This window comes from Octodon degus, unplaced genomic scaffold (assembly GCF_000260255.1).
Source record: "Octodon degus isolate 3935 unplaced genomic scaffold, OctDeg1.0 scaffold00060, whole genome shotgun sequence".
NCBI lineage: Eukaryota > Metazoa > Chordata > Mammalia > Rodentia > Octodontidae > Octodon > Octodon degus.
The window spans coordinates 2,155,266-2,165,460 of NW_004524636.1; the positions used below are offsets into that span (position 1 = coordinate 2,155,266).

The 10,195-nt window shown below is 52.4% G+C and overlaps 2 protein-coding genes across 4 annotated transcripts; both read right to left on the reverse strand.

The window, feature by feature from the left end:
* Positions 1–809: 809 nt before the first annotated feature.
* On the reverse strand, positions 810–7,451 carry Spef1 (sperm flagellar 1). Of its 3 annotated transcripts, XM_023718567.1 has the most exons (8): positions 5,083–7,451; positions 3,809–3,920; positions 3,228–3,384; positions 2,998–3,037; positions 2,835–2,895; positions 2,533–2,656; positions 2,335–2,438; positions 810–2,048 (listed from the first exon to the last, which is right to left on the reverse strand). In XM_023718567.1, the coding sequence occupies exons 1-8, from the start codon at positions 5,189–5,191 to the stop codon at positions 1,967–1,969; spliced, it is 789 nt and encodes a 262-aa protein (XP_023574335.1). In that variant the 5' UTR covers positions 5,192–7,451; the 3' UTR covers positions 810–1,966. The 3 variants fall into 3 exon arrangements, with proteins under 3 accessions (XP_023574335.1, XP_004634320.1, XP_023574336.1); XM_004634263.2 differs by having other exon boundaries at positions 1,955–2,438; XM_023718568.1 differs by lacking the exon at positions 810–2,048 and having other exon boundaries at positions 2,344–2,438; positions 2,533–2,613.
* A 137-nt stretch (positions 7,452–7,588) lies between these two features.
* On the reverse strand, positions 7,589–10,191 carry Cenpb (centromere protein B; the record flags this gene model as incomplete). The annotated part of the gene is made up of 1 exon (XM_004634326.2): positions 7,589–10,191. A coding segment is annotated over one exon (1,806 nt), but the record flags the coding sequence as incomplete, so codon positions are not given.
* Positions 10,192–10,195: the final 4 nt, after the last annotated feature.

The following is a 10,195-nucleotide window of genomic DNA, read 5'->3' on the forward strand; positions in this document are numbered from 1 at the left end:
TTTTTTTTTTTTTTTTTTTTTTTTACACTGCTGGGTACTGAACTTGGACACTGAGTGCTAGGCAAGCAATCTACCACTAAGTTACATGCCCAGTAATAAATTTTAAAATTAGTATTATAATTTTATTTTAGTTTTGTTTTTTGAGACAAGATATCGCTTAGTAGTTTAGGCTGACCTTAACTACGTAGCCCAAGCTGGTCTGGGACTCACACTGGCCCTCCTACCTCTGTCTCCTGAGGGCTGGGATTACAAGCATGCACTACCACACCCAGCCCTGAATATTTTTATTATTGAATTACTGAATATTATTGAATGTAGTCCTCAGTTCACAGCACTCTCCCTTTGGCCAGAAACAACTCACATCTGAAAACCTATAAACCAACCTACTTCAAGAGCTAAACAGTTATAAATAATTGTACCAACTCAAGTGCTCTTTTCTTTCTTTCTTTCTTTCTTTCTTTCTTTCTTTCTTTCTTTCTTTCTTTCTTTCTTTCTTTCTTCTTTTTCTTTTTGCTACTGAGAATTGAACTCAAAATCTCCTGCTGGCCAGGCAGGCGCTCTGCCACTAAACTGTATCCTCAGCCCTTTTTTTCTTTCTTTTTTTTAGCAGTACTGACGATCCACCTCAGGACCCTGTGCTTGCCAGGCAGGTTCTTATGCTGCTGAGCTGTATTCATAGCCCTGCTTTCATTTTTTTTAAAACTGCGAATTGGACCCAGGCTCTTAACACTGAGCTTCATTCCCAACCCTTTTTAATTTTTTTTTTTTTTTTTTTAAATTTTGTGTTAAGGTTTCACTGTGTTGCCCAGGCTAGCTCAAACTTGCATCTTCCTGCTTTGGCCTCCCAGAGTGCTGGGATTACAGGCCTATGCTACTATACATACTTGTTACTGTCTCCCTCACTAACTTTGGTGAAGTAAGCTACTATCCTTGAGTGAGGCCATCCAGTAAGGAAATGAAGGCAGCTACCAGCCAACAACCAGCAAAACACGGAAGCCCAGCAGCCCACCAGAAACTAGATCCTGTCACCAATCAACATGCATATGACTCCTTCCTCAGCTGTCCCTGCAGATGGGACCACAATTCTGGCTGATGCTTCAGTGCAGCTTTGATCGAAAACCCTGAAGCAGAGGCCCCAGAGAAGCCAGCCTGGCTTCTTTCCCCACAGGAAAAAAAAAAGTGAGATAATAAGCACACTTCTAAATGGATAGTAATTTGTTACACTGTATCAGCTAACTACATGGGTCCTTTTTAGTTCTTTTACTATTACAAAGGGTGTTGCTATGACCACTGCTGTGAACTGTTTCCCAGGACACAGAACACAAAGATTAAGTTTTTCTTCGTGTATGCCTAAGAATGGAATTACTAGATCTCATGATGTATACATAGTCAACATTGCTGGTACTCAGCAAATCATCTGTGTGAAGGTCATATAAGTGGGCACCATAGTGTCTTGGTCAACATTGGAAGGAAGGCTTGGCCTTGGCCCATAGACCAGGGGGTGGGCAGGGTTGGGAGTCATACAGGTCAAGTTAAAGGGTCAGACCATGGGCAGGTTGGAGGGCAAGTGTGTGGTACCGCTGGAGAGAATCTGAAGCTTGGGTTTAAACAAAGTTGAAGGACAGTTTGAAAGCAGATTTGGAAGCAATCTAATCCAGGGTCAGTCCACCCAGCAGTGGGAACACAGACCTAACACCAACAGGATGAAACTCATTCTGAGCCAACAAGGCTCTTCTAGGCAGGGGAATAAGGGTTAGATGACAAAGAGGGCAGGAACCCATTCCCTTAAGGGACTCAGGCAAAAAGAGGAGGCAGGCACAGGGAAAAAAAAGCACAGTGCCACCTTTAATAGGGCCCACCCTGTCCCACATCCCCAGGCACTCCCAACAGTACCCCACAGGTGAGGAAGGCCACGGTGTGGGCACAGCAGATGTGTCCCCTATTCCTGGCTGCTGCTATTCTTCACCTATTCCTCTCCAGCTGCTGTGGTCTCCATCCTTAAGACCACTCCCAGGTGAGCCCCTTGGCTTCTGAAGGCAGCTTCCTGACTACCAAGGGTAGAACTAGCTTGAGACACCACAGTCCCCAGGGCTGGGTTGGGATCTAAACTAGGGATGTGGACAGAGCCTGGGGACCTCCTCCCAAGGCCTAGGGAGCTCCAAGACAGGGCTCTGGGCAAGTGGTCCATTTGCCAGGCCTAGATGTCAAGCCCCTGCCAAGGCCCCCCTTCCCCAACTCCCTCCCTGTCTGAGCAGAGGAGGCTGGTGGGCACTGGCTCTGCCCTCCCAGTGCTTGTCTGCAGGTGGGTGGCTGAGTCTTGGCATCAGGGCTCACCGCTGCTTGCGCTCAGCCTGCTGGAGCCGCCGGGACAGGTCCTCTATGCGCACGTTCTTGAGCTGAAGCAGATGCTCCAGGCGCCTCACCTTCATCTGCAGGACCTGGGCAGTGAGGCATAGATGTACTCTGAAGCCTGATGCGATGCCCCTGCCTCTGTAGCCCCCAGGTCCCCAAAACTCCCCGAGGCACCCTCACCTGCACAGTCTCCTGGGAAGCCAGCAGTTCCTGCTCTTTTTCAGCAATCTGGAGCACGAAACTTGGGTCGCTGTGCTGGGCCTGGTTATACCCAGGAGGCCGGGGAGTTGGCTGCCGGACCCCTCTGTGGTGTAAAGCAGCTTAAGAGAGGCCTAGACACCCATCCCCAGGCGACAACCCTCAGCCAGGCCTCCCTTCTTCTGCTTCTCCCCTGTCACTCCTCCCTACCTCCTCAGGTGAAGCCAGCCCCACTTACTCCAGCCTGCACTGGGAGATTACCAAGTCTCTCCCAGCTTCTTTACCTGAGATGGCTGCCTCCCTGGGGGTCAAGAGCACCTTCCCCTCGGGCCTTCTGGGATAGACCTGAGACAAGGCAAGTAGAAGAGTGACCTTATTTGGATCCCATTCTCCAGCATAGAAGGAAAGGAGAAAAGCTCATCCTGGGAGGGAGAAGGGAAGTCTTACCGACATCCATGTAGTCACTGACATCCTGAGGAGCCAGGTCCTGAAAAAACCCCCATTGTGCACTGTGAGCCTCGGATTGCCCATCCCAAGAAGCCCAATGTACTTTCTGCAGTCCCCCAGGTCATGCTGTCCTGGGCAGGCACCCCTAGCCTGTGCTCATCACCAGGGCCAGGTTTTCTGATGCCTGGGAAGCCCTCTAGGGCAGGAATTAGGCTGGAGCCCAGTGATACCTGTAAGGAGCCAGCGCCCTGCTTCCTGCGTTTTCGCCGCTCCTCTAGGCGCTGCCTCAGTGGGATGAGCACTAACTCCACCACACCTGGGACACACTGTGCAATCTTGCGCATGACATCATCTGGTACCGAGATGTTCAGCTTGCTCAGCACCCTCCTGCAGAGTAGACACAGGGGTGGCAGATGGGGTCTTATGGGAAATGAAGTAAAAATGAGGGCCCAAAAGGAAAGGAGCCAAGTCCTGAGTGCACTGCCATTGGGAAGTGGAAAGGCAGGATCTAAGCGCTCCTGCTCAGGTGTCCCAAGGCTCCTTATCTCCTCCCCAGTAGAAGAGTTCCTTGATTTTATTACCAGGTGGATTCTGTCTATTGGCCCTCCCACCTGCCACCAACATTGTTCCAGCTTGGGTATCAAGACTATAGGAGGTGGGCTAGCGAGATAGCTCAGGGAGGGCTGAACTGGACACACACACACACACACACACACACACACACACACACACACACACAGACTAGAGTTGAAGTGGCTTGGGCAGCCCTTCCTGGGAACCTGGGCTCCTCCCTTCCTGGATATTCTGCTACCTGTTCAGGTGACTCCAGTTGCTGAGCTTCTGCTGGAGGGAGTTGGCAGGGACATAATTGTGCATCTCCACCATCTTGGGGAAGTAAAACTTGATGATCTCTGCAACCAGGACTGAGAGAGTGAAGGTGGGAGGTGTGAAGGGTTGAGGGTGAAGATGGAAGAAGAGATAGGTGGGAGATGAAGCATAGTGGTGGAACCAACAGAGAGGTGGGGGTGTAGCAGGAAGGATGATTGAAGAGACAGAGAACAAGATCAGTGACTAAACAAGTACCTGGCATATCCCAAAGGAGGTACTTCCCTTCCCCATTAACTCAAGGCACAGGAAAACTCAGAATGAGTCTCCAAGAGAGTCTTTCTGGATCCTGAACCCCACCCTAGTAATTCAAATGGATGCACGCATGCACTAACATTAAAGTCCAAGGAGTCACAGACACACACAAGCAGAGACACAATAATATTCCTCTACAGATGTACACCTAAGGCACAATGTGTAGACATGCAGGACAAACACATGACACACACACACACACATAGGTGCATATGTAGTGCACATATACAAGCACAGAGCCACATGCATGCAGCCTCCTCAAATAGACACATAGAGAAATGAAAAAAAAATGTATACTTCTGTCACTGAACTCCCAGGACACATTCCTGAAATAGAAACCTAAAGAAACACATATGCACACAAGACCCTCCCCCAATACGTGCAAAAAAAAGTCAATACACATGAACACACTTATTCTCAGACTCCTATGAGACAGACATGTGCAGAACACACAGCAATAAACAAGCACATACAGAGATGCACAAAACATAAACATCTCCACAATTAAAGTCCGTGGAGGTAGATACACATACACCACGCAAGGCTACAACATGAAGACTGCTCATGGACACTTCATACAGATACAAACAGAAAACACAAACACTGGGGTTGGGGATTTGGCTCAGCAATAGAACGCTTGCCTAGCAAGGTGGAATCCCTGGGTTTGGCCCTTGGCACCAAAAACAAAAGATAAGCCTTCCCTAGAAAACAGTTCAACAAAAATACCAAAATAAAACAAACAAACAAAAAAGTCAAAAAACAAACAAACAAACAAAAGACCAAAAACAAGGTAACTGAACAGAAACACACACTTCTAAAATTGAAGTCCCAGGAGACAGAGCCCCCCGCCCCCAACACACACCTCAAACAAAAACATGGTGTACTCAGACTCTTTACACAGGTACATACAAGACAGAATATACAGAAACACATGGGAGTGCACACCTCCGTCACTGAAGTCACGAGAGAGATTTCGTTTGGGTCGGGACAGAGGGATGTTGTCTACCCACAAATACAGCTGATGCAGAGCCTCTTCGTCCATGTTGCTAGCCATTGGTGTCCTTGGTAAGGGTAGGCCGTTCTAGCTGTGCAGCTTCCAGCCTCAGTCTTACGACCCCTCAAACGCCTCCTTTCTTGCCTCTGTAGGAATCCAGACTTCCTTTGCCTCCCTAACCTGGAGACTCACGTCCCGTCTGGGAGCAGCCATATTGTTTTCTGAAACCATGGCAACTACCGGGCCTCGCCTGGGAGCAGAGGATTCTGGGACATGTAGTTTTCCCCGCACTACTTTTCCCTGGGCCCCAGCTTGGAAAAAGCAGTTAGGTGCCCTTATCCTCCTCTCTCCAAGAAGGCATCACTTCTGAGCCTATGCCACCTGCTGAGCAGCCACTGACCAAGCGTGGGATCGGCCAAGGCCAATCAGGCCACCTGTATCTATGCACTAGCATCACCAACGCTGGGATGGCCCTTCTGTACACTTTTAGTTGTCATTCTTAAATGAAGGCATTCCATGTTTGTCAGCTTTAGTAGTGGTCCACCGTTAATAATTTGCTACATCTAGGCCGTGAGGTATGCTGTACAGCGGTGCTTCCTCACTGACTCCCTCCCCAAAGCTCTGTACTCATTGCCATTAGCATAGCCCATCTCAATGTCTTGCTGGGCCATTGAATATGTAACCCAGCCTCCTAGAGAGAACACCAGAGTTCAAGGCCAGTACTGCAGGCGGGTTATTTACCTCCTTAACCTATTTCCTCCTTTGTGAAATATGAACAGTTCTTACTTGTCTCAGTGGGGTGATGGGAAAGAAACTACAAAACAGGAAAATCTTACTATTTCCATAAGACCTGTATTTGTATAGGAGGGATGGAAGTTGGTTACAGATACAGAAACAATTCCTGCAGACACATCCTTCATCTCCCTCCAAGGAACTGTTTTACCATGGACTAGAAATTGATTTTCTCCATTTCAAATCAGCATTACCCTTAACAGGGTTAGGCATATGGGTCCCTCCTTACAGAAGAGGTACAGAGTAGCAGAAGCTGGATACTTCTAGGATCAACCTAAGGAGATCACACTACAGAAGTGATCAATACAGACTAATAATTGGCTTTGGTCACAACACTGAACCTCTAGGCCTGTTTGTTATGACTTCTCAAAGGGCTTTGCAAGTATCTTCTAAAGTGCTTAGAGCCTGGCTCATGGCAAGGGCCCTATCAGCTTCAACTGGTGGAATCATCCGTGAGATCATCTCAGCTATAGCAAAAGAGGTGCTCCTGTGGGCAGGGGACACATGGAAGTGATTTGCCTTGTTGGTACTTGAGGTAAGGGGCCTGGGTTGGCCAGGGGCACCTGAAAAGGCCACTACACTTCCTCCTCCCTACTCCAGAGAAGGCCCAGGGGTTAGGCTGGGCTTCCTTTAAGCTTTCTGGTCTTCATCTCCAGAGCTCAGATTGGGGGAGGGGTTGATATCAAGGGGAATCCCAACTCCTTTTTGTTGTCCCTTTGTTTATAATTCCCTTCGAGGGGATTCAAATGTCAGAAGTACAGAAGACCAAGAATGAAAGTTAGCCCCTCTAGAAGGGACCCCCACCCAGGGCAGGCAAGGGACAAAAGATGACCTGGATATCCCCACTCCCTAACATTCCAGGGTGGGGAGAGGAAAAACTTGGTGGCAATGGTGAGCAGCAGTTAGGCGGAACTTCAGAAGTGATGTGCCAGCCCCAGGCAGGGTGGGAAAACCGGTTTGGGGCCCAGAGCTCCCAGAGCTCCCGCTGGGGTGCTGGGGCCTGAAGGCCTCAGCAATGGAGAGTTACTAAAGGGGTTAGTGTGTGAAGAAGACAGGACTAGTAAAGGGCAGTCCTCAGCTTTGGCTGGGGAGCCCCTGGAGGGCACTGCATGGGGAGCTACCAACCCATCCTTAGCCTCTTGTGGGTGCAATCTCTTCTCAGCAACTTATCTTCCTCCTGCCACTGATCCTCAGCCATGACCATGAGGCTTGGAACTGCTAATCACTAAAAGGACTAAAGAGGTCCTATGAAGAGACCAGACGTAAACCCCATATTCCCTTCCAAACTAACATGGTCCAGGGAAGCTATCTCAACAATCTTTTGTTCTGGACCCATTCTTGCAAGGACTTTCTTGACCAGCCTTGGTGGCCTAAGCCTCAGGTGCTTATTGCCTGATTTAGTCCAACACACTGCAGGATCTGTTACTCTGTGCCAGTCAAGTGATCCCAAGTTGCTGTCTAACCCCAGATGGCTAGACTTCCTTAAATAGACCCATTCCTCCCCAGTCCTCCATAAACATTTAGATGTAGATGTTGAGGACTCCCTCTGCCCCTCACCCCTCTCACCCTTGCTTTCATGTCCCACCAGCGCAAGGACCAAAGGGAACCAAGGAAAGGACATGTCCCCCAAGTCAGACGCAAGCCCAGACCATGAAGGATGCACCCTTGGCTGTTAAAACGTTCACTCCCACAAAAGGGGAGTGGACAGATTTATTGAATTCAAACTGGGAAAGGAGCAGCTGGACGGCCGGACTCTGTGCCCAGCCCCAGGCCCCTCTGCCCAGGATGGGGCCCTGCCAGAGAGGGATGAGAGGCACAGGGCCTGCAGCTGCCCATGAGGGAGGCACCACTGTCACTCCCATGGAGGGCCTCTTGGAAACCTCCAATCTGGAAAGAAAACCAAGGGCCAAAATCACACAGGTGGGCCAGAGAAAGGGACTCGGGAGGTGGAAAGCAGGCAGAGGTGGGCTCAGAAACCCACCCTGAGTTAGACTGTGCTTCTCGAGGTGGCCTGGAGTGGGGTGGGAGGCTGCCAGCCTTGTGGGGGCCTAGGCTGGACCTTACTCTGAAGCCCTTCCCAGAATGGCTTTGGGGTCCCCCCACCAAAGACCTGGCTGTGGACGGCAGGGGGAGAGGCACTCTCCGGCCGGGAGCTTCCAGGGCCATCCCTGGCTGCTGCCGTGGTCTAGTCCACTGAGGGCATGGTGTGGTAGCACCAGACAGCTCCCCACCCACCCCACCTGGTCCCCTGAGCCTAGGGGCAAATGGGGAGAAAAAGAGGACTCTGAGAAAGAGGCAATAAGCAGGCAGCAAGGCAAACCTCAGCCCCTGTGCCTGTGTCAAGGCCAGGGGAAGCATGAGTAAAGGCCCTGGGGATCCCCCACCTGGTTCCATCCCAGAACGTTCTCTGCCCTGGGCTGGTACTACCCATCTGGGTCACAGGTGCAGCTATGCTCAGAGGCTCAGCTCTGATGTCCAAGACCCCGAACCCCTGCCTGCCTGGCGTGGTTCTTCCTGGTTACATGGACCAGATCGTGTTCCAGATGGAGAATGTGGCTCTGTACACGGTCATCAATGGGGAAGGAGGTCAGGTACCTCTTGACCATGGCGAAGTAAGCCATGGCCTCCCCGAAGCTGGGCACAGGCACCTCGTCGCCATCATCCTCATCCTCATCCTCATCATCTTCCTCCTCTTCATCTTCTTCTTCCTCTTCCTCACTGTCTGACTCAGAGTCCTCCCCACCTTCCAGGAAATGGAGGGTAGGGCACTGGGCCTCCTCCTGGGCACTGTAACCCCCGAAGCTGCCACCAGCCTCAACTACTCCCTGGGCCCAGTCCTCGGCCTCCAAGCCCTCAGAGGAGCTCTCCTCCTCCTCCTCCTCTTCCTCTTCCTCCTCCTCTTCATCACTATCATCAGCATCACCCTCCTCCTCAACCTCTTCTTCCTCCCCCAACTCCTCTCCTTCCCCTCCTTCCTCCTCCTCCCCTTCTTCTTCTTCCTCCTCCTCCCCTTCACCCTCCTCCTCCTCTTCTTCCTCCTCTTCCTCCTCCTCCTCCTCTTCTTCTTCTCCCTCACTCTTAAGGGAGGTGGTGATGGTTGCATTGGGGCCACCCCCAAAGCCGGCCTCCCGAAAGCAGGTGGCTATGTCGGAAGGCTCCACTGCCTGCCAGGCAGCCGCCACGAAGTGCAGAGCCTCCATGAGGCCTAGCTGCAGGCCTGAGCGATCCTGGCCCTCCAGTGCTGCCATGGCCTTGAGCAGCATAGCCTGGCGGTAGTGGCCTTTCACCTGTTGAACCACTCCCCGCTCCAACGGATGCACAGTGCCTGGAGGAAAGAAGGCCAGCTGCACATGCCGTAGACCTGAGGTGTCCAGGGACTGGGCAGCCAGGCGGCCGGCCAGCAGCAAGACCCGGCGGGACTCTGCTGCCATTCGGGTGTCCAGAGCCTTTAAGTACTTGGCCAGGGCCTGGGTGGTGACACCTCCCTTCGAGTTGGCAGTGTAGTCACAGGGTAAGCCGCCTTGTCCTGCACGGGGCTTGGCCGACTTGCCGGCTACCAACGGGGGCAGCTTTTCGCTGCCGTCGGCGTTGGCACACAGCAAGACGCTCAGGCGCTGGGTGGCTTGGCGCGCCCTTCCATCACTTCCGCAGAGCCCCGCGGCCTGATCAGGCAGAAAGTCGTACCACAGACTGGTCTCGGTGGCGCTGAATACGTCCTGAGAGGCGTAGCCCTCGGCCACCGACGGCGGCTGCTCCTCGCGCGCGCGCCAAGTAGGCGCGCTCCCACCGCTGCCTTCGGGGGGCACAGCAGCCGGACTCGCAGGTGCCGCTGGGGTCCGGGGGGTAGAGTTTCGGCCCCTGGCTCGCGTCACGCCGCTGCAGGACACCACGCCGTGGCGCCGGCGGAAACGGTCCAGCCAGCCGTTGGAGGCAGTGAAGTCGTCCATGCCCAGCTCCTCGGCTATCCGCAGCGCCTTCTCCTTGAGAATGATGCCCTTGACGGGAAGGCCCGCGGCACGGATCTGCTGGAACCAGGCGATGAGCAAGCCCTCGAGCTTGTCATAGGGGGACAGCTTGTTGGTCTTGCGGCAGGTGGAGGCCACACCGTACTTGCGCTCCGACGCCAGGATGGCGCGCTTGTTCTTCAGGATGGTGCTCAGCGTGGACGGCGGGATGTTGAAGCGCCGCGCGATCTCGCCCTTGCGCAGGTCCGGGTTCTCCTCCACCTCCTGGATGATCCTCGACTTCTCCCGGAACGTCAACTGACGCCGC